Raw genomic sequence first — 21657 nt, forward strand, 5'->3', positions numbered from 1 at the left:
TGGTGTAGTGATTCAGGAGGTTACCCTCTCTCGGAAGTCTATAGAAATGAAATGAGCGTTTGGCGTCATTGGCCGGGTGGCCCCTTGCGGGGCAGGTCCTGCCGCCTTGGTGCAGGTCTTATTACATTCGACGCCACATTGGGCGACCTGCGAGCCAGATGGGGATGAAAATGATGATGGAGACAACATAACACCCAGTCCCTGAGCGGAGAAAATCTCCGACCCAGCCGGGAATCGAACCCGGGCCCATAGGACGCTGACCACTCAGCTATCGGGGCGGACTCGAAAGTCTATGAGCCAATGCTATCGTGAGACTGGGATCAGCAAAACCAGAGTTCACAGTATTTTACGGAAACTGAGATGGGAGCCTTACATTCCGATACTTCACAGGCTGAACGAGAATGATCCCGATAGACGAACCTAATTTTGTATTTCAACAACTTGTCTAACGAAGGTGAACATTTCCAGGACTGAATTCTTTGATCCGAAGAAGCAGCCTTTAGACATAATGGAACAGTCAACCACCATAATTTCATGTACTTGTGTAACAAAATCCATACATAATCGAAGAAAGGCGTGTTAATTGACTAGGAGTATCATTCTGGCGTGGTCTGTCGGCTGGAGTGTTAATTCGGCCGTTCTTCTAGGAAGAACCTGTCGCAGGTGCCCCTTACCAAGAAATCTTGCATAAATGGCTCTGAGCACTATGCGACTTAGCTTCTGAGGTCATCAGTTGCCTAGAACTTAGAACTAATTAAACCTAACTAACCTAAGGACATCACACACATCCATGCCCGAGGCAGGATTCGAACTTGCGGCCGTAGCGGTCGCTCGGCTCCAGACTGTAGCGCCTAGAACCGCACGGCCACTCCGGCCGGCAAATCTTGCATATAACTCCAGATCTTAACGAAATTATTGACAACGAAGATTCTTACTTTCTGCAGGATGGGGCACAACCTAAATTACAACTTGATGCGAGGGAATTTCTCAATTCCTATTCTATTTGACATGGATGCGACGAAAAGCAAATTCTAGCAGTGAACTCCGCAAAATCAAAGATCGTGAATGATTTTTCTATCAGAAACAATAGAACTGCTATGTCGCTCACCTGTAAATCGTTGTCGACAATGCATTGCGGTGGATGGTGGTTATTTTGAGCATATGCAGTCTTTAGTACACCTTAATATGAACGATACCAAAAACTTCTCATTTCTATCTGCTTTAATCAAATATATTCAGTTCCAAAGAGTGTATACATTACTTGGGACGCCCTGCGGAGTTGTGATGTGACAGACCGTTTTATCCCATCGTATTCGGAGTTGGGGCGTACATAATTGTTTGTCGGATGAGGTGGCATATAAGTTGTTATATCTGAATAACAAAGAGCTCGTCGCCCAGTCCTTTGAAAGCCCAAAGGATATCGATCGGCCGCCGTATCATCCTTTGCCATGCGCTAGGGAGAGGCATGTGTTCGACACCGCTTTCCAGAGTCCAGACGGTGGAGCCGCTATGTCGCAGTCAAGTTTCTCCTCTGCTGGCATCATGAGGCTGAGTGCACTCCGTAACAGTACTTTCGCCAAGGAAAAATGCTTGGCAGTAACGAGAGTCGAACTCGGGTCTTACGCTTACCACTCAGCTACGGAGATGGACACACTGAAAATTGCACAGAGTGATGTCAGTTAATTTATATAACACATTTATTTTATAGTAAATTATGTAATTAACGATAGGAAAATATAATGCAAATAAGTGTTAAAAAACAAAGAGGAATGGCGTCCCCTAATTGATGGTTTGACACGGGAAATTGGATTAAGCATTGAATCTCGAGACGGGAAGTCTTGAAGGCCTCGTTTCACACATCAACTATTCAGCTTCTTTCAGGTTCGACTATTCGTTACATTGCAGATTAAGCATTCGTGGCGGTTTTCGCCGATAACATTTCACGTAACTGGCTTCATCGTCGTTGGCTCCATTCATTTCATTTCGCGGAGTTTAATCCATACTATTGTATAAAGACAAGTTGCTGTTTAATGTTGATAACAAAAATCTCGAAACGTTAATGACCGATTTACTTCAATTTTTTTAAACGACATTGTATAGGTTTTCTGTTAAAACAGACTGTGAGAAATAAAATATAAGGCTGTGTTGTCAAGATGTGCGGTTTGGTTCAAATGGCTCTGAGCACTATGCGACTTAACTTCTGAGGTCATCAGTCGCCTAGAACTTAGAACTAATTAAACCTAACTAACCTAAGGACATCACACACATCCATGCCCGAGGCAGGATTCGAACCTGCGACCGTAGCGGTCACGCGGTTCCAGACTGAAGCGCCTTTAACCGCACGGCCACACCGGCCGGCGATGTGCTGCTTCAATTCCTTTTTTACAGTCAGTTTCATCAACTATAGGAGGGCATGTAAACTATTAGGCAAAATGTATTCTTTCTTCTTATACACATTTTCAAACAAAAATTGTATAACAACAACTTACTGCTATGTTTTTCCTTCGCCTTCGGTTTTACAAAAAAAAAAAAAAAAAAAAAAAAAAAAAAAAAAAAAAAAAAAAAAAAAATGGTTCAAATGGCTCTGGGCACTATGGGACTTAACATCTGAGGTCATCAGTCCTCTAGAACTTAGAACTACTGAAACCTAACTAACCTAAGGAAATCACACATCCATGCCCGAGGCAGGATTCGAACCTGCGACCGTAGCGGTCGCGCGGTTCCAGACTGAAGCGCCTAGAACCGCTCGGCCACTCGGGCCGGCTCGGTTTTACAGGGAAGTTATTTTTATGGCTTATAGGTTTATGATTAAGACACTACTATCGAATCTGATTGGTCCGAACTTTGTAATCCTACCCATCCACAAATGAAAATTATGCAAAATACTGTCATTGGAGCTACTATCCCCACAGTTGCTGTTCAGGTCTTTTTCATATCCCGTATACCAACGATCCCAACCGATTTAGTCACTGATTTTAAGCGAATTCAGTTCCCAATTAAGGTTTCGTTTGCAGCAACAAGAAACAAGGCTGAAGCTCAGAAAGAGGAGGAAGAGTACCGAGAGGCGAATAGCTCATCACACAAGAGGGCATGAAATATTAGTACACTTTACTACATAAATGAGTAACAGGTTTACTTAATTTTGGCACCCTTCTTTTCCGCAGGAATACTAGATACTTTAAAACCGTCATTAATTATGAAGGTATCACTTGATGCACTTAGCAACGAAGTTTCCTTACAGTGCTTATTCGATATTTACAACACTGCAGTGCATCAGAAACTTAACTGATTGTTGGTCCTACTCTTAGATGTAGACTGCTGTAGTTGACGTCACGAACTTTGGCGAAACTCTTGCATGCTCCAACACTATATTGACCGCAGTGTGAGGGCGCTGCTATGCCGAAATGAAGGCGAGTCTTCTGGAGTGTTCCCCATTGGTTGTTGCGGATTGCAGCGAGTGCTCGTTAATGTTTGTTGTATCGATTTGCATCGTCGACTTCGGTGTGGCACTGCGATCTACGGACAATACCAGAAAAAGGAATAGCGGAAATCTTATCCTGGTAGCAGCACAAGGGCTGGTCGAGCGTGTGAGTGGTCTGTGGTCGCACTTGTTGCTAAATATACTGGGCCGCGCGCCACTAATTCATTCCGGGAATGGGCGCCCGCCTTATGGCCTTTCCGTGTCCCGCCAGACAAGTGGCGGGCAGAAAGGAAGGAAGGAAGAAAGGATAGCCACTAAAGCAGAGCGCCTGCCGTGTGATGTAAGGCCGGGAACACTCTCATTAACCCACATTCTCCTCACCTCTCTGAAGCTGCCACGCGCGACGGCAGTTCTTCGCGTACTGCTGCTAGAGTGGAGTGACGCTTCAACCCGACCTTCTGCCTCAACAGCAAGGACACTTCATACTGTCGTGCTGTCAGTGCTATTATCGTTTTACCCTATTTCGTTATCGTGCGCGAATAGTGCGCGGGAGAATTGAGTGCCTTTACATCTGTATGAAACCAAACTGGTAGTCGCCGTAGTCATTACACGGGATGTCTAATATGGCCTACTGCTACTAACATATAAGTCGTTCCCACCCTTCCATAATTAAAGCCTAGTTTACACGACGACATTGGGTTGCGCTACTCGTTGAGTGGAGTGAGTTACACAAGTGGTTTCATATATGACAGCAGACACGGCGACACCAATATACAATTCAGTTTCGTCGTTTTGCGGGTCCCTGAGTCGTGTCTGAAATGAAAGTTTAGGCAGCTTCATGTCGCACGAGTTGTGATGGAGTTAAAGCTTGCTGCGTGCAATCGCTGCATAAGAAAAAAATACGAAACGTGTTTCTATTCGTGACTGGATGAAAAAAAGGAGTCAGCTCGGTTGCTCAGCATCCTTGCCGAAATAATTTGTAACAGAAGATCCATGAAGTTCTTTTAATTATCTTAGAATGACACCAGGACTGTTCACGTTTCTTCTAAATAAAGTTAATTATGCGATAAGGAATAAAGGTACTGAAATTATGTCATATTGCGTGCATTACAATCGAGAACACTCGGCATGCTATAAGATACGGTTTTAGTTGGTGATGACGCTATTTCATTAACACCAATAATTATTAACATTAACAGTAATGATTATTAACATTAGCAACAGTAATTACTCGAAGCAGGCCGCATTAAGAAGAGAATGGTTTGCAAACTACTCTCTTGGAGACAGATCTTTAGAGTGCCAATATTTCAAAGTTCTTACATATGTGAATAAGGAGCACTGCAGCGACGTTTTAAATAGATGGATATTGAATAAAAAATTAAGCTTCTTGAATTTGTATAGCCTTCCCTCCTGTCAACAATATTCCTTAACAATGAGTTCGCCAACTCGAACGATGAGATTTTAGTCTTGTAGACGAGAGCATTGCCACAGCTAGAATTACACTTACTTGCATTTTTCTTAATTCAGTTGTATATATGCTTCTAATCCAATAAATTTTACCCTGCAGCTCAGATATTGTCAAACCATCCATGTTATGGTCGCACATGACGGTCTCGGTGGCAGCAATGTTGCTTATTTTTGAAATCAGCATCACTGAAATCCCACGAACACCTATGCAAAGCATTGATATACAAAAAGCAAACATTATTGTCCGTCCCTCTGCTTCATATATCAGTTTGTCTACACACCACGAGCACACACAACCTCAAAACGCATGCAACTAGTGTCGCCAAAGTTAAAACACGCCGAAAGTGTTCAGTTTCACCAACGAGTTGCGCAAACGCGCGGCTCGTATGCGCGGTGATTTCTTGCTTTAACTGAAATGCTTTAAATATCAGTGGGATTTTGGGTTCATTTATTATGGAATTAGAAAATATTAGCTAGGCTCATAACCTTTATGGAATCGGTCCGTTTAATAATTGCGCGACCGCATGATTATTAAGCAGTATTCTTTACGTGAAAATCTCATTTAGTGCAATATTCGGACTTCGTCTCTTAATTCTGTAGGTTCAAATTTTGAAATGGTAGTGAATGAACGGTGGAGCCATATGACACTAAAAATTATGATATGAAACGAATCGATTCCGCTTCAAAGACGGTCACATTTAACGTTACCTCATTATTTCTCTCATTAATTTGTATCAAAGGTAATTTTTAATAAGTTTGCTGACTCAGTTAATCTGGAAATGAATTGTCACTCATTTAAGAGAATAGTAGATGTAACTAAAGTTTAATCTGGACGACATGCAACGAAACAATAAGAAAAGATCAAAAAGAATATTCCTTTTATCTTCCCAAAAGACACGGATATTCTTTCTTTATTACTAATTCATATGGTTCAAATGGCTCTGGGCACTATGGGACTTAACATCTGAGTTCATCAGTCCCCTATTACTAATTATAAAATTATTATTCGTAGATCTCTCTGGGTCTTGTATTGTCTCTGCTTATACTTTTCGTTCTAGCGCAGCGATAAAATGAAACTATTTCGTGTTACTGTATTTGAGGGTTTTACTAACAAAATTAAAACATAAAGTTGTGGAGGTAGTAACATAGTCACTACGCGAGAGACAGTGATGTATTCTTTGACTCCTAGAATAGGTAGGCACTTAGAATCTTTAGAACAAATGGTTTTCTTGTCCACAAAGTCCAAGCTGTGGCACCTGGAGTCTTTTAAACATTTGTCTTGTCTTGTTAAAACATATTGTCATGAATATCAACGATTTTTGAAAACTGAAAAGCTACTGCCCCCCCCCCCTCTCTCTCTCTCTCTCTCTCTCTCTCTCTCTCTCTCTCTCTCTCTCTCTCTCTTTCTTTCCCGCACACATCCAAAGAACTATAATTATACACGCAAACCTTCTCCGTGAATCAGTCAGGAGCGAAAAGGTATCAGAATACCGTAGTTCCTGAGATGGGAATACATACATACATACATACATACATACATACATACATACATACATACATAGGTACAGACAGAAAAACGCGGTGGGATCTTTAAATGTAGTGATATATATAGATAAGGAGCTAAACGATACAAGCACGGATTTTTAGTACGTTCGTTTGTGTTGGAAACATTATTTTAGGACTGTATGTAGCGAGTAATGGCGTAAAATGACAATATACACTATAATAAGTATGGATCACAAATGATTTATTTCAAAGTTTATTATGAAATCCTGTTGTAATTTCTCGGTACCATGAACAAGCTCTTTTGTGAAACCCTACTTCGTCGGTACCTGAATGAGTACATGACTAGCCGAACGTGAGAAATAGCCCATAGTCTCACTCAAATTGACTTTTGATAGCGTAGAACTGACTCCAGTGCGTAAATTTTCACCGTGCCACCGTCTTCAAAGAGGCCGTTCGGGAAGTTCCCTTCTGAAGTTGTGAATCATCTGGACACTCTCCGATCAAAAGTGTCAGTACACCTGTTAGCGGACATTAATAAGAGGTGTGTCCATCCTTCGGTTTATGACGCCTTGATCTCTGCTGGGGACGCTTGAAATGATGCGTTGGAATGCCTGTGGAGGAATGGGAACCTATTCTCACTCATGAGCCGAAACTAGACACTGTAGTGATGTTGGAGGCTGGGGTCTGGAGCGAAGTCAACGTTCTTACTCAAGCCAGAGGTGCTCCATTGGGACTCTCGGACTGAGATGCTGCTTTGACAGGGTTCATTATCCCGCCGATACAATCATCGTCTCTGAACTGCTCTTCTACTGTACATTGCTGTAAAATGTGTTCTTATGCTTCCGCATTTACCGTTTTCTTAAGCTCAATCAGGGGATCACACCCTCACCACGAAAGACACTCCATACTGTAACACCATCTCCTCCGCACTTCATGTTGGCACGACATAGTGATCGGTAACGTTCTCCAGGCATTCACGGAACCCAAACCCTTCCATCACAATACCACAGGGAGATTCATCACTCCAAAACACTCGCTTCTTCGAGTCATCCACTGCCCAATGGTGCCGCTTTTCACAGCACCTAAAGCGTCGCTTACCATTGACTACAAAATGTGGGGCTTATGAGGAGATCCTCGACCATTGCACCCTATGTTTTTTTTTAACCTCCCTACGCACAGTCATTGTGCTAGCTGCATTGTTGGTAGCACTCTAGAGTTTGACTGATTCCTGCCGCTGATTTAATGCGATTTTTGACAGACACCCTCCACAATGCTCGACTATCTCTGTCCATCAGCACCTGAGGTTTGCCTGGTCTTCGCTTAGTTGTGGCCGTTCTTTCGCGTTTTCTTTTCAGTCATATTGCCAACAGTCGACTTGGGCGCCTTTTGGAATGGTTGAAATGTCTCTGATGGATTTGTTAGTCAAGTGACATCCAATAATGTCACTGAGATCTTGTGATGGATCCATTCTGCTGTTACTGTTTCTTTACCGACTACACAGTACTTCCCGCCTCCCTTTACACTGTTTGGTCTCCTGTCATCCCGTGATCAAATACTTTGGTCAATAGTACACTGTGGAACAAGACCACTGCAGATTTTAATGTTCCAGCCTCTGATAAACCATATTGTACACATACCTGAAGTTCATTATATTTGTGTTTTTTATTTATTTTTCATTCAACACGAAAAGAAGCACTGTTAATTCAGAGCTAAGCGTTTCGAGAATCACGCTATCATCATCTGGCTGGCTGTATTTAAATCGTCAATCACAATTACTTACACAATTAAAGTACCTGACACAAAATAAACAGTATTCTTGCCTTACTATAAAATTTTCATCTTATTTTCCACTGTTACGCCACATCATACTAACGCTTGTTCACCAGTGTGGCTTGTTTTCTTCAGTTATAACTGATGTCTACAAAAGCAACAAATGCACCAAGAGCACGCATTTAGTCTTATCACAGTGGTGTAATTAAATTCGGTTCGTGTTGTGTGTAACCTATTTCGCTGTTTGTGAATTTGGGTGATGCTACTCCTCAGGATTACACGTAGATCCACGAAACCATTGTTTTACCACTAGAGTTATGGCGATTCGTGAATGAGTCGTTCATTTGAACGACTCTAAATAAAGAATCGTAAGAATCGAATCGTGATACGGAAGAATCGTCGTTCAAAAGAATCGTAAAAACGATTGCGTGTTTCCGAGTCGTGACGATTCGAAGTTCCAACGATTCATCGATTCTGAGTACGCTATGTTTCGAAGGCAACTTCCGCATCATACCGAGTCGTGCCGAATGATTATGACCATCAGATGGCAGTCAAGTGGAGGATGCGTGTGAACAAAGGAAGCAATTTTGCACCATCTTTCGCACAAATCGACTCCTCTTTCCTGGCATACTGAAATAAAACAATAGATGCAATCAAATCAAACGTGACCTTTCATCAATTAAGGCATTACACGTATAAAACGAGAATCACACTTGTAACGTCATATGCATTTTTACTCATAAGTAAACTATTTCTGGTTTATCCTATCATGACACAGTTTGATTCTAACCCCATTGACAATTTCAGACATGTCCTGCCATCTGTGAATAAGATGCAGAACTTTTTGCATTCCGTAAGAATCGTGCCATCGTAGACTAGAATGAATCGTGAACGAATCGTAGGAATCGAATCGGGAAAAAGAATCATGTTGCCCAACTCTATTTACCACTAGTCAGTACTCTGCATCCGCCTCCGGCATTGTTGACAGAAGCATGGCAGCATTGTTAGTATCTACTTCTAACTCATTGTCACACAGAGAAAATGACAGTGTGAAGGAAGTTTAGCTCATCGCTCCCCTACGCAAGTAGGCAGTCGTTATTTTTTGTCAGTTTTACTTCTGTGACGCGTACCTTAGACGGTGGAACTCGAGGAGGCCAACGAAACGACCAACCTGGAGCTGTAGTGTCCAGACAACGCCTGGAACCTGCTTGCGACGCGAAGATGGTCCGCGGAGAAGTGCTCCAGCGCCTGAAGGCGAAATTTATGCGGTACTTGTTATGCTAAGCACGCCATTACTTTCTCTCGGGAGACGCCGTCCGTAGCATTTCGTTACAGAAGCTCCATCGCAGATAATGGGTTTATGTCATTACTGCTCTGCTAATGCCAGTTAAGTGGCGCGGTGGTTTCGTTGTCCTGCCATGGAATGGAACTCCAGCAACAACATACGGGCAATCTCTCTCTCTCTCTCTCTCTCTCTCTCTCTCTCTCTGTGTGTGTGTGTGTGTGTGTGTGTGTGTGTGTGTGTGTGTGTGTGTGTGTGTGTTTTCTGAACAGCATTATCGACTCAAGTCATTTTTTCTTGTCTTCCACCTCTGCCTGTGTGTATGCGTCGTAGTTAGGATTCAAGGGAGGTAGCTAGTACCCACGTCTGACAAGGGAGAGGTCATATCATTTTGGTTCAGGCCACGGTAAGTGAAGCATTGTGGTTTTCAGAACAGGCTTCTATTGACTCTTTATTTACAGCTATACCTAATTCACTACCAGTACGTCTCTTGGAATTCTTCCAGAGTCTACCTTGGAACATTTATCGTGTTAGAAAACATTGTGTTGGCTTTCTTATTTATGCTGAGCGTAGACTATCTCCTTCTCCTAGTATTGTAAATCCTAAATACCTTTTTGCTTTGAGATATTTGGTTTACGTTCTGGGAGAACGCTAGCAGGAGTAACGTAAAGTCCTCCTGCAGCTTTTGCAATGCATCATGAAAAATAAGTAAGCACAAAATATAAAGATTAAGAAGAAACAAAAGCACAAAATCCATTACTATAATATGAGTAAACGCTGCGACAATAGGTTAACTTACAGAGTTAGGAGACGCTCACATGCCCCTGTTCCTGCATTCTTCAACTCCACGACTATTGAAATCTACACTGCGCGCAGTCTGTTAATGGTTAATTTCACTGACTAACCCACGACGTGGTGTGGCGGTTGATTTACCTGCACCAGCAACGAGTAGCAGATTTTGAGCAGGAAGTCGATCGTGTACAACAGTACAACAGACTTAAAATTACTCTCGAAGCCGACAAAAAAAAAAAACTCACCACGAATAAATTATTCTAATGTGATGTATATGAACCGACAAATAAATCATTACAATTTCAGAAAAACTGGATGATTTATTCAAGAGAAAGGGCTTTGTAGATTGACCAAGTCAGTAACACATTGGCCCACCACTGGTCCTTAGGTTATGCAAGCAGTTATATGGTTTGGCATTCACCGATAGAGTTGTTGGGTGTCCACCAGCGGGACATCGTACCAAATACTGTCCTATTTGCGCTTTAGACCGTCGAAATGCCGAGCTGTTTGGAAAACCCTGCCCTTAATGCTTCGTCGTTAATTTCTCAATTGGGGAGAGATCCATTCACCTTGCTGGCCAATGTAGGGTTTGGCAAGCGCGAAGACAAGGTTTGACAGGCATGAAGGCAACCAGTAAAAACTCTAGCCTTTTGAGGGCGGGCATTATCTAGTTAAAGTGTAAGCTCAGCGTGGGTTGTCACGAAGGGCAAGGGAAACTACTGTAAAATACCGTCGACGTACAGCAGTGCTGTAAAGGTGCTGCGGATGACAACCAAAGGGATGCTGCTATGAAAAGAAATGCCACCCCAGACCATGACTCCTGGTTGTCGGGCTATATCGCGGGCGACAGTCAGGGTGGTATCCCGTTGCTACCCGGGGAATCTCCAGACACGTCTCGGCCTGGGCTCTCATTGACTGGAATAGACTTGACCTCAGTGACTAGTCCCGCTTCGAACTGAGTCCCGATGACTAGGCCTGGGCTGAGCACCGACGATCTTCTACGCCCCGTTTTGTTGCCCTTCGTGGAAAGCCATCTTGGCTTACAGTGTAGCAATATAATGTCCACTCGCGCATGGTGAGATTTTCTACTGCTTGTCTTCATGCTTGCCAAACCGCACCTCGGCCAGCAAGGTCGCTGGATCTGTCCTCAGTTGACAAAGTCTGAAGCTTTGGGTCAGGGTCCTGCAACCATATTGGGGTTTTGACCACGTTGACCCGTCAATTAGGGCGGTTCACAAACAACAACTCAAGTGCACAATGTTATTCCAAAAACGTTATCGTGGAAGTAGGGGCCAGGAGGTGCTGGTGAAATAACACACATTGCTAAGGTTATCTTTTTATTTTAAAAGGATTTCTCAATAATCTTTATGGAAAGGAGATTGCCAGGTATGACGTTAATAACTTCCCAATAGTAAGATTTTAACTTGACACACGCACGCACACACACACACACACACACACACACACACACACACACACATATATATATATATATATATATATAACAACAACTAAAAAAACTTTTTTAAATAGCTGGCAAATTTTCTCTATGTAAAGGATATTGCAAGGTATGGCGTTAACAACTTCCCAATAGCAAGATTTTAAACTTGCTATATCTATAATAGAAAAATTAAAAAAAACTACTACTTTAAGTAGCTAGTTTGTACTAAAGCTAAAATAGTTGTCTCTCGCCATTTAAATAACTTGTATTACACCTGTCAGTTGTTACATGATAGATGTGAATAAGCCAGCACACACACCTTCACATTAAAGGCAATTCCCCAAAAAAATTTCCTTAGCTTGGTGGGGGAGTTATTGGTGGTCTACAGGGCCACAGCAGATCAGCCCCAAAACTTCCACTACAAGCCGCCACCTCCCCGAGTTACTCAAAACCAGATGATGTCGCAAGGGCGGTGTCTGCACAGACTCCGAACCACAGAGACCCGCGACACCAACCCCACAGAGACCCGCGACACCAACCCTAAATTACCCAATCGAGGTGTGAATGAAAACGGCCCGACCAAGAAGCAATTACCACATTCTTGCGGACAGGCAAACGAAAACTGTGGTGGGACGACCCCAACAAAATCACCGGAGGAGAACTCATACACTTCACTAGAACTTGAAAACCTTCTCATATATATATATATATATATATATATATATATATATATATATATATATATATGGTGGACCAAGGCATTACTGACTTGCTCAATTTGTGAAGTTCTTTCCCTCGAATAAATTCAGTTTTCTGAAATTGTAATCATTTGCTTGTCTGTACATGGACATATGCTCACTTCTTTTCTGCCTCGCATTTCATGTAATCACAGCAGCACGACAACAGTCTATAGTGAGTAGCTTACTGTCTTGCACTTTGGCTGGCCTTACCGAGCTGTTTCTCCTTTGTTGCAGGCATCGTCAGTATGACGATGAGGAGAGCGGGTGGGCGTGCATGAACTGGTTCGAGTACATGCTGGTGGTGGTGTTGGCCAGCCTGCTGCTGCTCGGCGCCCTCACGCTGACCCTCTTCTGGGCGCTGTACTACGCCGGGGGCTTCGCCTGGACCGAGGAGCCCGCTCGCCAGTTCAACCTCCACCCCGTGCTCATGGTCGCCGGGTTCATCACCTTCAGTGGCTTCTGTGAGTACGCCGCGGACCCGAAGCTAGTGCCGGCAGTCTTCGAGACACTCACTCTATCACAACTTACAGTCCAACCGCAAAATATGGCTAATTTCCTAGAATGATTGCCTATCGTAGTGGCGGGGTCCAAACGATACATATCGAACGTGCTATCGTAAATCGATCATGCGACCCTGGTGGCGGGCGTTATGAGTATGTTTCCGGTGGTCGCTACAGCAACGACAAAAGAAGAGCGTTACAAAAATACTTTTAATAAAGGAGACGACTTACCTTACCCGTCGTCGACGTTGGAATCGTGTGAAAGTCCATTACGGTGGTCTGGATGGATAATTTGGCAGAGTCGAACCGTGTATGCTTCCTGATACTCGTTCATTTTCCGCACTGTCGACAGTGAAACTGTAAACGGTATTCCAGCATCGAAACTGTTCCTACGAAGTTTTACACACTTCGCACCGCCACAGTCTCCACAGTCCCTTCTTTCCTCGTCCAGTAGTACTCCATATTTGCGATAAAAAGTAGAACAATTTTCTACTCTGGATAAGCGTGGAATTAGATTTTTCCATGTGAGAGAATCCGCAGAAGAAACGTCGAGAACACCAGACATCCCACTCACTAACCACATAAATCGTCTGGTATTCCATAGCAATTCACAAATAATTCGCGGAGGTGTGTAATTTAGAGCAACGAAGGAGAAACGACGGGAAACACATAAATGACGATCGCAAATAACTGATCACAACGCCCGCCACCAGAGTCGCATGATCGATTTACGATCGCACGTTCGATATGTATCGTTTGGACACCGCAACTTCAATAGGCAATCATTCTTGGAAATTACCAAAATATGAGACGTGACCGTTCAAGTGGAGGTGGCGCGGCTGCTTCGCGCGTCTGTCACACAACCAATCACGTAACGTGATTTCGTATCGCTCTCTGTGGCAACGCCGCAGTGTTGCCGCAACTTACAGGGGGAGACCACAACATTGGGATCACGGATTTACTTCAAACTTACTACACCTTAGTAGGCCATTAAAACAACGCAGTGTGCCAGTAGTAAGGTGCAATATACCGGCAATTACGACAAAATCACAATAGAAGTTTTACGCATCTATTACGTGGCTTATGTATCTGTTCTGAGGTACTGGACTTAAAAGTTCATGGTGGTCAGTTGATCAGGATTCGAGCTTTGTAAGACCAATGTTTATATGGTGACGGTTCGACTCCCTGTCGAACTTCATTATTAATCTGTTTTTTTTTTTTTTTTTTTTTTTTTCACCACTGGTCATATAATTTAATTTATGACATTGGATAGTTGATATAATGAGGAAAAAGAACGTGTATTTGCATGAAGTTCCAATTTATGTTTTTATGTCTGTATGACAAATCCCATCCTGCAACGTGTTGTGGTTCAAATGGTTCAATTGGCTTTGACACTATCGGACTCAACATCTGAGGTCATCCGCCCCCTAGACTTAGAACTACTTAAACCTAACTAACCTAAGGACAGCACACACATCCATGCCCCAGGCAGGATTCGAACCTGCGACCGCAGCAGCAGTGTGGTTCTGGACTGAAGCGCCTAGAACTACTCGGCAACAACGGCCGGCGCCAACGTGTCCTGTCGAGAGCACACCCGACGAATAATTGTACATTACTTTTGTGGTATGGCACATTGTGACTTACCATATTACTGATTGTGAACAGTCATTCGCATCATTATTTAACAAGGTTTGACTTGGGCTTGCCAAGACTACCCACGTCCTTGAAAATATAATTGCAAATAGTAAATATTTAAATAACATACGAAATTCACTACAACTTTATGAAAATGCACATAGGATTTTTTTCGCTATATTGCCTCTCAAATGCCATATAAATTAAATATGTGACCAGTGATGAAAAAAGTACACTCCTGGAAATGGAAAAAAGAACACATTGACACCGGTGTGTCAGACCCACCATACTTGCTCCGGACACTGCGAGAGGGCTGTACAAGCAATGATCACACGCACGGCACAGCGGACACACCAGGAACCGCGGTGTTGGCCGTCGAATGGCGCTAGCTGCGCAGCATTTGTGCACCGCCGCCGTCAGTGTCTGCCAGTTTGCCGTGGCATACGGAGCTCCATCGCAGTCTTTAACACTGGTAGCATGCCGCGACAGCGTGGACGTGAACCGTATGTGCAGTTGACGGACTTTGAGCGAGGGCGTATAGTGGGCATGCGGGAGGCCGGGTGGACGTACCGCCGAATTGCTCAACACGTGGGGCGTGAGGTCTCCACAGTACATCGATGTTGTCGCCAGTGGTCGGCTGAAGGTGCACGTGCCCGTCGGCCTGGGACGGGACCGCAGCGACGCACGGATGCACGCCAAGACCGTAGGATCCTACGCAGTGCCGTAGGGGACCACACCGCCACTTCCCAGCAAATTAGGGACACTGTTGCTCCTGGGGTATCGGCGAGGACCATTCGCAACCGTCTCCATGAAGCTGGGCTACGGTCCCGCACACCGTTAGGCCGTCTTCCGCTCACGCCCCAACATCGTGCAGCCCGCCTCCAGTGGTGTCGCGACAGGCGTGAATGGAGGGACGAATGGAGACGTGTCGTCTTCAGCGATGAGAGTCGCTTCTGCCTTGGTGCCAATGATGGTCGTATGCGTGTTTGGCGCCGTGCAGGTGAGCGCCACAATCAGGACTGCATACGACCGAGGCACACGGGGCCAACACCCGGCATCATGGTGTGGGGAGCGATCTCCTACACTGGCCGTACACCACTGGTGATCGTCGAGGGGACACTGAATAGTGCACGGTACATCCAAACCGTCATCGAACCCATCGTTCTACCATTCCTAGACCGGCAAGGGAACTTGCTGTTCCAACAGGACAATGCACGTCCGCATGTATCCCGTGCCACCCAACGTGCTCTAGAAGGTGTAAGTCAACTACCCTGGCCAGCAAGATCTCCGGATCTGTCCCCCATTGAGCATGTTTGGGACTGGATGAAGCGTCGTCTCACGCGGTCTGCACGTCCAGCACGAACGCTGGTCCAACTGATGCGCCAGGTGGAAATGGCATGGCAAGCCGTTCCACAGGACTGCATCCAGCATCTCTACGATCGTCTCCATGGGAGAACAGCAGCCTGCATTGCTGCGAAAGGTGGATATACACTGTACTAGTGCCGACATTGTGCATGCTCTGTTGCCTGTGTCTATGTGCCTGTGGTTCTGTCAGTGTGATCATGTGATGTATCTGACCCCAGGAATGTGTCAATAAAGTTTCCCCTTCCTGGGACAATGAATTCACGGTGTTCTTATTTCAATTTCCAGGAGTGTATATAAGGGGCATTCAAATTAAATCCAGTCACTAGTGTAAACTAACAGTAACGATTTTATTAACTTAAAAATGTAGTTATATGCAGTACACATACTAAAAATAGTCGCCATAACTGTTGGCACATTTATCCCAATGTGACACTAGCCATCGATTCCATCCTTGAAGAAGCTAGTAGGCTGCTGTCGGATCCATGCCTGGAACCTGTCACACACTTAGTCGTCCATTGGGAATTGATGTCCCCATCCCAGGAACTCGACAAGCAATGAACCCTTGTGGTCAAAAAAGGACACTATGACCTTACCAGAACTGCTGGGCACGGCCTTTGATTTCTTTGGAGGTGGTGAAGTCGCATGTTTCCACTGCTTGCTCTGACGCTTATTTTCCAGATCAAAATGGTGACACTATGTTTCGTCACTTGTGACAATATGTGACAGAAAACAGTATTCATCCTCATGATAATGTTGCAGCTAAAAGACAGTGCCATTCGAGTAGTGTGCTGTTCAGTGGTCAGTTGGTGGGGAACCCACTGTGCACAGATTTCTCTATGCATTATGGTGTGGGCGGTGCCCACGTTAATACCCAGTAACCGATGGATCTTGTACATGATGATTCTGTAGTTGTCCAAGACTAAAGCATTCACTTCCGCAACCATTTCCAGTGTAATGACACGATGAGCCTGTCCAGGACGAGCATAGTGTTCCAGTGACTCACGGCCCTAAAGGAATCGTTTGCGCCATTCCACAACACTTGAACTACTCAGACTGTACTCATTGTACACAGCGTTCATCTGTCAATACATTTCACAGCCTACAACTCCCTCTACCACCAAAAATCGAATCATTCCTTGTTGTTCCTGCTTACTCGCCTGCATATTCGGTAGTGGACGATAACTTGTGTGACCACCTTCTCTTTGCCGTGAAACCACACTTGTGCTATACAACATCAAATTGTGTGCACGCATCAGTCTCTCTACCAATAGATGGCACCACAATACTCGGAGTTACGTGGTGTCACCATACGTGTGAGACAAAGGTAGATGCTCTGACCAGGTTTCATTTGAATGAACCTCATAGTAACTGCAGTTAATGCTGAAGTACATTTGAAGAGCAGTACTACTGGACAAAGGGTGATTGGAGACAAGTGATTTGGATTGATGAGTGAGGGTAAGCATCTATATCCTGTGGCAATCCGCTGGAGGAATTTGGGTTTGGCAAATGCCTGGATAACAGTACCTGCTATCATGTGTTGTGCCAACAGTGAAATATAGAGGTGTAAACGTTACAGTATAACGGTGTTTATGTTCAGTGTGTGGTTCCTTACTGCACTTCAGAAGAAGATAAATGTAGAAGGATATAAACATATTTTACAGTATTGTTACTGTGTGCAGTAGAGGAGCAGTTCAGAGAGTATGACTGTAGCAATATGACAGTAATCCTTGTCACAAAGCAGCATCTTTGAGTCAGTGGTTTGTGGACAGCAACATTCCTAATATGGGCTGGCCTGCTTAGAGTCCCGATCTGATCCCAAACAACATCTTTTGATGTGTTATGTCAGCTTCGCTCCAGACACCAGTGTCCTACGTCACTACCGTATCTAGATGTGGCTCTGGAGGAAGAAAGGGCTACAATTCCTCCATGGACATTAACATCTTACTGAAAGTACTGCCGTTACTGTTCAAGCCATCATAAAGGCAAAATTTTGACATACCCCATATCTGTGTCGTTAATAAATGTCTACGTACTTTTGATTAGGTGGAATATGGTAGTAGATGATACTCATGACCTATATCTTTCCTCACTTGTGCATTCATTTCCAGTAAATGACTGCCAAGTTGGTGGTGGTGAGGGATACTTCTTTTCTAGATGAAACTCGTAATGTACGGAATGTATTTATAGTTCTTGTATTTATAGTCAGATAGTAATGTAACATTCTTAACATGAAGTTCACTGTTGTCTTTATTCACCAAAAGCTGAAAGATTTTTGGAATAGATGTCCAATCCTGATCAGTTTCTACCACAAGATATTGTGCCAGACATAAACTATGGACTTAAAAGCTGCGTACTGTTTTGTTCCTGCAGCTGCTTGAGAAGTGAGAACCAACCAATCAGTGACTGCAAATAATGATTAAATCGGAAATTTGTAGCTACTGAAAAAGCTACCTTTTTGTCATGGTGCTTTGTAAGTACACAGGCCTGCTGTAAGACTCCACAGACACAGTTTTACTTAAAATGACAATCTTATATAATTTTAAAATCTTATCGAATGCTGTAATGCACATTCTGATTTGTGATAGAAGGGTTGACCCTGCTGGTCCTTTCTTCTATTCCTTATTCTTTTTTGTGGCTATGCACAAGTGCCATGTGGTTTCTGATACTGTCTGTGCTTGCCAGGCTGTGAAAAGGATCCTATTCATTTCAAGAATCAGCGTGCTGTGTGAAAAATTAAGACTGTTTCCAGTTACAAAAATAAAGAGGAACAATTTTTTGTTTACTGTGATGGCATATGTGGCCTCATTAGTAGTATCTTACAGATACAGATTATTTCAGATGTGACACATATAGATACATATTAAATATTTTTAACAATAATAATTCTGCTTGGAATAGTGAAATAATTGTACATTAACATTGTCTTCACCTCTTTCAGTAGTCTTAATGTTTGTGGGCTGCTTCAGGCACACTCTTGTTTTCTGTCTGATGTCATATTCATATTTTATGTTTGCATAAACAAATTGTGAAGGAGCTCTGTGTCCAATGATCTCAAAAATGTAGCTGTACTCACTTGGTAATGCCATATGATTTACAGGAAAACATTGGGGCGAGAGTAACATGTGATATATTGTCATTCTGTGAAGTTTACAAAATAATTGATGAATTTCATTTTTTTCAAAAGCAAATTAGAGTAACGGTTTGTGATATAAATTTTTTGCACAGAAAAACTAACCATTTTTTTTGTTTCAGCCCTGTTACTGTATCGTATCTGTCGATGCTGCCGTCGTATCTACGTGAAGCTGTTCCACACAATCTTCCATGCTCTTGCCATACCATGCATTGTGGTTGGATTTATAGCAGTACTTGATTCACACAACCTTGCAGATCCACCAATAGCAAACTTCTACTCCCTGCACAGCTGGATGGGGCTGGTTACCATGGGCCTGTTTGCACTGCAGGTAATTATGCTTGTAAACACCATTTTAGTAGCTCCTTTTAACTTCATCGATGAACTGGCACTAGCACATACGTGAACTAATTTTAAAAACATGTTGAGGAAAAAGGGAAAGATTGATGCTGATAGGTGCAGTCAATACAAACTGCAGAGCGCATCAGAACTTACTTCTTATTGAAGAATTGTTGTAGGTACTTAATATAGAATTTTTTACTTTTTCAAGCAAATCGCTTTATTGATAAGTAACAACTGTGTATATGCTTATCATGTCAATGGGTGGATAAAGGTTTGAAAAACGTAATGCAAACAGCCTCCACTACCTCAGCAATCACAGCACTTCAGTATCGACAAACACCAGCTTGCTAACAGCTCTGCAGTAAACACTCGTCAGATAATGCAGCCTATCTTATTTTGATACTGTGATCATTTTTTGTCTATTGCATTTCTACATTGCCATCAACTGTACAAAGTGGTTTCATTAAAATCTGGCAAGTTACGGAGATGATAACTAGTTGTAATTCTAGCTAAGTCTTTCACTACTAAAGAACTGATACAGTTGAGATGTGTTTCTTATGCAAAAAATAATAGAGAGATATGTGATTTCAGATTTTCCTGGTGTATGATAATATTGAACGCTTCTCAGGTATTCAGTGTGATAGTGTCGTCTAAACATAGTGGTATTTTGGCAAGTTAATTTGTTGGCAACTTCAGGCAATTCTGATGACTGATTAACTATTAAAGCTTTGGACTCAAGTTTGACTGCACTCAAAATACCATGTCAGTATGTTAGAAGATCCATTTATGTCATATCAACTGAAAAATTAAGACGACACCATGTAGATTAGCCACCTCTACATTAGCAATTTCCCGATCCTGGTGGTGGCAGCTTAGTGACTGAGGAATGTGGTTCGTATCCCAGTTACTCACTTCCTCCAGCATCTCACATCCTTGACTAGGCCCCAGAATAGTGTTAATTGCTCTGTTAGTAAGACAAGCTCCCATCTATCATAAAGCAAGAAATTGGGAATCCTTACAAATTCAAAAGAAAACAGGAACTATACATCACTACCTACTATTTCTACAAATTATTTGAATATCTCGATTCAGGGTTTAGAAAGTGCTGTTAACTACACAGCAAGTATAAGTGTTTGTTATAAAACTCCAGTATTTTTAGATGTAAAAACTGTTTTGTTTGAAAAGTTCCATTGTAATTGAGTAAATATTAAGCTACTAATAGCAGATGGCGAGCAGTTATATAGTAAAACCATGGAGACAGCACCCTTTTTCAAGGTAGTAACTTTCTTACCAATTTACTTGATGAAATTTAGATGACATAAGTGTGAATAGCATTAAGAAATATATTGATAGTCTGTTGTTAATACAGAAAGCAGATTAAGTTGTTGTCTTACATTAATGTGTCTCTTGACTTGTTGCACACCCATGAAGGTTCTCCTTCTCAATTGGATCTATGGAACATTATGGATAGACACATAGAAACATGGATGGATGAATGAATAAATGAATGAGTGAGGACGCTATGCCTAGGCACTATCAGCCCATGAGCAGCAGTCATTAGGATCACCTGAGGATAGTAACAAATCAGCTTGCAGAAATGTCTCACCATCTACATGACACCACTGTCTGAGAACCTGCAAAGAGATCAAAGTTGAAATTGTTCATAAATTTCAAAAAGAATTTTGGATTCTCTAGGGATGTTTTCAAATGTTCTGGAATAAGAAGTAATGTGTTTTAGAATGATCTCAGGTGTTCATGAATGAGCTTTTGTGCATTGCAACTCAAAATTCCCATTGTAAAGTTCTGAAACTTTTGAGTTCTGAGAATATATAAGCTGAAATAACGACCCAGTTACATTATTACAATAGTAAGCAAGAATTCAGTGTGAATATTTAAGTGAGAGTTTTATACAAAACTGATATTTCATGAGTTAGTGATTTTTCTATGATAGTTATAGCTCTGAATCTATAATAAATGAATTACTAAAATTAATCAATTTTAGGTATAAAGTGTCACATGCAAAACTCATGTATAAATATTCCCATTTATGTTTCTGTATACAAGTCATGTTGGTACAGTTCTTGAGTTTATCATATTAGTGATGCGTATTTGAAGTGTTTGTCAAACAAGCCTAAGTTTTTTATTGTATTTCTATCAGTTACACAAAATTTTAAAAGGGAGTCATTTTGACTTGCTTTTCACTAAAGGTATTTGTGTCATTTTTAAGTAAATCATGGATGTAATATTGTATATTTATTGTACCCCA

At 42.6% G+C, this 21657-nt stretch overlaps 1 protein-coding gene across 4 annotated transcripts in view; it reads left to right on the forward strand.

Annotated features, from left to right (window-relative positions):
* LOC126175873 (transmembrane ascorbate-dependent reductase CYB561) overlaps positions 1-21657 on the forward strand; it is a 299849-nt gene that overhangs the window by 267548 nt on the left and 10644 nt on the right. For all 4 annotated transcript variants that reach the window (XM_049922898.1, XM_049922896.1, XM_049922895.1 and 1 more), the window contains exons 2-3: positions 12654-12880; positions 19172-19380. In XM_049922898.1, the coding sequence (XP_049778855.1) occupies positions 12654-12880; positions 19172-19380 (436 nt within the window). The remainder of the gene's footprint in view (positions 1-12653; positions 12881-19171; positions 19381-21657) is intronic.

This window comes from Schistocerca cancellata, chromosome 3, assembly GCF_023864275.1.
Source record: "Schistocerca cancellata isolate TAMUIC-IGC-003103 chromosome 3, iqSchCanc2.1, whole genome shotgun sequence".
NCBI lineage: Eukaryota > Metazoa > Arthropoda > Insecta > Orthoptera > Acrididae > Schistocerca > Schistocerca cancellata.